Below are 5985 nucleotides of genomic sequence, written 5' to 3' on the forward strand. Positions count from 1 at the left end.
GAACAAACAAATAATCACCATGAAAAATGTAACAGCTCCATTCAGCTGCACAACAGCTTATCAGTTTTCTCTTTTGGTTGGATAATAGGTGAGTGATTGCCGTTTTAATAGGCAGTTTATTAGCTAATGACGGTTTGCGTGCCGCTGCAGCCACACTCACAGGGATCGGGCCACCTGCTTCAGGTTGTCTGTGCTGCTGGGATTAAGGATGGTGCAGCTCTGCAAAAGCTCCAGGGACTCCTGGATTCTGCCCTCGAGGCGCAAGATTAGTGCTGGCAGAAGAAAAAAAAGACACACAAAAGAGGATATTTGTGACAAATAAGTAACATTGAAATTGAAAATGAGAGCATGGAGCCGAGAAAGAAAATTCACACTAGGAAGCTCATGGGTTGAATCAATGGCTGGCAACAGTTATCAGGCATGGCAGCATAGACTGTATATGAGAACTGGACAGAGTGAGTGTGATGTCACCCATACTGGCATATCTTTGGCTGAAACCAAATAAAATAATTTCCTTTGCCATTGTTTTCATCTGCTGTGACGGAGCCAGACATCATCAGTAAGCAGTTAACGTTTCTATGGCAACCGCACTCACCAATGAGGAATGAGCTCGTTGGAAGTCTACACCCCTATTTGACAGAAGGTAACACAAATCTGTCGAACGTTTTCTCATACTTTTATTAAGGCCTCTGATTGGTCGGATTATAACTTGAAAAACTTGCAATAAGGAAAAAATATCATCAAAAAATAATTAGGACTAGCAAGGACATTTTTAAAACAGATAGAAGAAGAATGGTTATTCTGACCAACAGAACGACTGAGTAATAGCTGTTTATTTCTCTATAGAAGTCTATGGGATTATGGCTTCTTGGAACCAGCAAACACTTCCTGGGGGCACTCAGTCCAGTTCCCTATATACAGACAATGCATGAAATGTGTTGAAGAAAGAATAAAACCAGTGGCTGACCTTGGACATAAATAGCATATTCACACATCCCATTTGTCTCCTGGAGCTGGTTTTTGATGATGACCTATAAAAAGAGAAGACTTCATTTTATCTGTAAAAACAATTAGAAAAATGCACCAATTGAAGAACGAACTTAAAAAGATGAGGAAGAAGATTATAAAACCATTAAGAAGAAAACAAAAATAATTTACTGAAAAATCAAAATTTAAACCTATATAAACATATCTATCATTTTTGATACAGGCATTAGTATGATCATAACTTTACTTAACATTGGACATAACTTGATCCATGTTTTCTTCCCTGTAGTTCATCATCATTCCACTAGAGGCAGTAGAATGGATTTTCTGCTCATTTCAAAATGGCTGCCTCCGTGAAACCCTAAAAACACTTTTGCCGGGAAAACGTTGAGCTAATTTTCTAAATTTTATATTACGAATAACGGATATATTGTCTTTCATTTTTTTAAAATGTTGTCTTGCTGTAATGAAAGAATGCTGATAATTTGTTGTAATTTGTTGATAATTAAATCTTATAAAAATGTGTGGATCAAATCTGAGACAGGGGTTGATTAAGGTGCTTTTTTTTCCCTGAACACTCATGCCAATATTTCTACATCTTAAACTAACAATGATGTGATCAAAAACTTACCAAATCCCTCAACATATGATAATTGATACTATCTATGTTATTAAAACAATTGTGTTAAAAGTTTTTGTGGATTTCATCAAAGGCTTTAAAAAATGTAATTCAAAAATAACTGTCAATTTTTTAATGCATTGGGCTTTACAGGGTTAGAAAAAATGAAATATTTTAATATCAGTTGTAAATATTGAATTCTACATAATGTTCTATCAATTATTCTTACCTCTCAAAAAATTTTCAAATCCAAAGAAAGAAAAATACGGCAACAAAAGCCAGAATGGTTTTTATTCTCGTGGAGCTTTGTGATAACGGCAGCTCTTTAAAGGAGCCTCTCAGCGTTTCCCGTCACTATTTCAACTCTGAAGGCTTTTATTGTGTGAGCAGATGTGTGAATCAAGCTCAAAGCTGTTTGGTTTTAAAACAATTGTGCACAAAAGTCGGGAGAAGACTAAACCACAGAGAGACTGGAGACACTTTACCTTACAAGTCTCATAGTCTTTGCGGAGATAGTGCTGGTGGATGAGCCAGTTTCGCTCCACGATGGGAAGTTCTGGAGCTGCGGGGAAAAAGCACTCACTTAAGAAAAAAGTATTTTCCTGTCGTGTTTTTGAAAGATTTTTTTTCTTTGTCAGGGATTGGTTGTCACTTATCTGACAGCAAACAGGTGTAAGACTGCAGGTCAAAATCCACGGAATGAATTCAAACTAAACAAACTGCAAACATTTGCTCGTTAGCAACTTCTACTCATGAGCAGACGCTCTGATTTGTGTCTGAGCTGCTCTTTGATTGAGAGCCGAATGAATAATCCAGAGAGCTCATTACCTCTGCAGTCACCTGCGAGTCTTTCATGTGACAGGTGACATAGATGTTTCCACTTAAACTAAAAATCCCAGAGCTCCAGCCCTAATCAATTCACTGCAAAGACTGTAAATGCCACCTTGTAAGCAAATTGTGTTACATACTCTGCTTTTTTTCCCCCCTCTTGCTCGTCTCTCTTTTTAACATCTGACTTAGCAGGTTGAGATGTTCTTCCAGTTGCCAGGGCAACAATGTGTCGGAGAAGTCAGGCGCTTGTGACAGAAAAGACAGGCGAGCGGGAGGATGAAGGAATGAGCGGCACAATACAAAGCTTAAGAAAAGGGGGTTAGGCAACCTCAAGAACTAAATCACAATCCCCTCTTTTCCCAGCGGACAGCGGCGTTTCATCTCCCCACTGAAAGCAAATGTCATTTCAATTGAAGCAACTTTGATTCAGGTAATCCTGCTTCCTTCCCACTACTACCTTTTACTCCAGCGTTCACAATAGGGTTCAGAAAAGGAGGAGTTTGCTCCTGACATGAGGAGATATCACTGACAAACAGCTTAAATGGAAAAACAAATACATGAGTTTAGACTTTATGTTTTTTTCTGTCAACTCTTAAGCAGAACTCTCTGATCTGCTGCTCCAGATGCTACAGGGAAATCCTCCACTTGAGCATGAAACTACATGAGCTTTACGCTCGGGCCTCATAAGGATCTGCAAACGTGAAGAGTCCAAATCGGCTTTCTCCCTGCTGAGGCAGCAACAATATTCTTGTCTCCAGGATTCAGCTGCGATGCTCCGGCTTCGGCACGCACAAAAGCGCACAGCCGATTTGGAAAAAGAGCGCTTGGAATGCATCGCCGGCATCCAAACGCTCGCCCCAAACAAGACTGGAAAGGAGCAGAGAACGGCCCAGCGTGACGTCGACCAAATATAGTTGTCGGGGAAAAAATTCCTCCCAAACGCAGAAGAGTTCTGCTATTGTTGTGTTGTGATCCGGCTAAAGCCGACTCTGCGCCGCTCGCCGAGTGTTTCAGTGGCGTTTTAAAAAGAGGATAAGGGCAAAGAAGACACATGCTGAGATCAAAGGACACATGGGGAGATCATAATGAAGAAAAAAAGTGATGACAATTATTCTAGAAGTTTTCCTCCCAAAAAACTTCAAAAACTGCTTGTCACTGCTCATTATTCTCACTTTGAGCTGCTTCGATTTGGGGTTTTTGAGCAAAAAATGAGCATCAAATCTGCAGAACGGTTAACTGCATCTGCACAAACTATCAAGAATACACTTGTGTAGAGCATGCGGCACTGCATGTGCAAACACAACCAAATAAATACTTTTTAATGTTAAAATATAAAGAACAAAACATCAGCTGTTTTACATAATACAGAAAAACTCGATCAGTGGGTTCTGTTGGCTCTATACCAATTTTCCACCAGTAAAAAGATGACTGGAAAGAAGTTACACCTTCAAGTCACATAATGCAATGACCCACTTTCAGACAGCTGCCACTAATAGAAATAAATGCTTTCAAAAGGCTGCAAAAGCTTCATTTAAATGATGTATAAACGAGTCAATAGAATCAGAATGAAGTTTGGATAAATCCTTAAAGTGGGATGAGGGTGACCCCTACAGGCCAATCAGTGACAAACACTTCTAGCACATAAAAACACTGAAACCACCACTAAAAGTTAGAATAAATAACAAAATAGTGATTAACATGAATGATAAAGGATAAACATGGTTTTAAGTGACTTGTAAAAGATGGTACCTTTAGGTGCTCGCCGTTTCTTGGCTTCACCAGAAGCTGAGAGCTAAAAAAGAATGAAAAAAAGTGAATTAATGACTTAACATCTTCATATTCAGCAAGACTAACACATTCTTTATAGATAGTAATTTATTTTTTCAAAAATGCGAAAAAATATAACAAGTGTCCCAACATGTACATTCTCTATACAAGCGTGTTTTTTATGATATTTAGCACAAATTAAAGTTTAAAATTTGTCTGAAATTCATAATAAATACAAAAAATAGAAAGCCATGAGAATGTATCCACACTTTTATCAATGTTACATTCACACTAATGCAATTTTTATGCACCCATAGATGATCAGAGGCTGGGCTCAGACATAAACCTTTCAGCAGTCTTCCATCATCAATACAGATGGAGTTTTAAGAGGTCACATTTATAAGAATGCCAGGCTAATTGTGACAACACCACAGCTAGAAATAGTGGTTTGAAAGTATGAAGGCAATCTGGACAGCAATGTTTTAGTATAACATCACACTAAATTAAAAACTGTTTGAAGAAGATGTTGTGATTTTCAAGGTTTTCCTTTATTATTCTAGTTTTATGCAGCTTATAATGCGTCTATACACAAGTCTGTTTACACCAAAGTGTTATTCTACTACATCGGTCTAAAACGGAACCGAAATTGTATTAACAGTCGAAGATTATATTTAAAAATTAGGATTTTCTGACCAGAATTATTAGACATTTATATAATAATAATAATGACAACAATAATAAAGTAATAAAAGGAAGAAAATTTCTCCTTTTTTTAAACAGTTCTCTTGGGTTCTCTGAATATACACATTTTGTGACAAGATGTTGCTGGCTAACTAACTAATATTTGTTTTACAATACAATTTTTCAATCAAATTAACTTTGACACAGAAGAACAGTTTGATCTGAGATTTAAATCAATATGAAAATAGGAACAATGGAGATCTAAACAGAAAATCTACCTCAGATTGTGTAAGAATATACAACTGTATTGTAAAATGACTATATTTTGTTATTAACACAGTTTATCGAGATCATGGGCTGTATCACATAAAGATCTGAAGATGGTCCACAGGAGAAGCCAAAACAACAGATGTGAGCATGCGCAGATGTTTATTAAAGTGTAAACATGAGTCTTACGGTCAATGAGTTATTTATCGCGATATTTACATGATTGGTTAGGGTAACGCGGGTTGTCACAGCCTCTTCTGTGATGAATGATGACGGTTCATCCAGAACTAATGCGGGGGGATTTGCAGTGAAGACTCTGATATGGTTTCGAAGTTCAGAACAAGTGTGTTCAAAAACACTGGTCCGTCAGTGCAGCATCGATTGATATCATTTGTGAGCCCGCCTGAGCCCGGGGATTCGTTCACAGTGGTAGTGCTCTTAAGTTAGTTAGCTTTAATCAACTTAGCTGCGACTTATCGGCTAGCAAGGCAGCTAATAAACGTTCTGGAAAGCCGTAAAACACAGAATGTGCTGCAACAATGCGACGGAGTAAAACAAAAATGTTTTTACGTTGTCACTCAGTCAAGTGACAAGTTCATGTTTGCTGTGGCAAAAAAGAAAACAGTGCATTTTGCACTCACCTCCGCAGGTTTCTCCTCGTCCGCCATCTTGGGATCAACGGAAGAAGCCGTTGCCTTGGTAACAACAGCTCCTGCCCTCGTGGGCCATCTTCTTCCTTTGATTTCAGGCGGGTCATTAGAGGTTTAAGTCTCGCGTGGCGTTTGTTTTTTCTCTTCTTTTTTTTTTAAGAAACAAAATAGAGGAAAAATATA

General features: G+C 38.1%; 1 protein-coding gene across 1 annotated transcript in view; it reads right to left on the reverse strand.

Annotated features, from left to right (window-relative positions):
* The window catches only part of bbs4 (Bardet-Biedl syndrome 4), a 16143-nt gene extending 10228 nt beyond the window's left edge, over nucleotides 1-5915 (reverse strand). The window contains exons 1-5 of the mRNA XM_024295993.2: nucleotides 5794-5915; nucleotides 4187-4229; nucleotides 2092-2168; nucleotides 968-1031; nucleotides 161-272 (exon numbers count right to left, since the gene is read on the reverse strand). Of these exons, the coding sequence (XP_024151761.1) occupies nucleotides 161-272; nucleotides 968-1031; nucleotides 2092-2168; nucleotides 4187-4229; nucleotides 5794-5820 (323 nt within the window). The 5' untranslated portion in view covers nucleotides 5821-5915. The remainder of the gene's footprint in view (nucleotides 1-160; nucleotides 273-967; nucleotides 1032-2091; nucleotides 2169-4186; nucleotides 4230-5793) is intronic.
* Between the last annotated feature and the right edge of the window lie 70 nt (nucleotides 5916-5985).

Source organism: Oryzias melastigma, linkage group LG3, assembly GCF_002922805.2.
Source record: "Oryzias melastigma strain HK-1 linkage group LG3, ASM292280v2, whole genome shotgun sequence".
Lineage (NCBI taxonomy): Eukaryota > Metazoa > Chordata > Actinopteri > Beloniformes > Adrianichthyidae > Oryzias > Oryzias melastigma.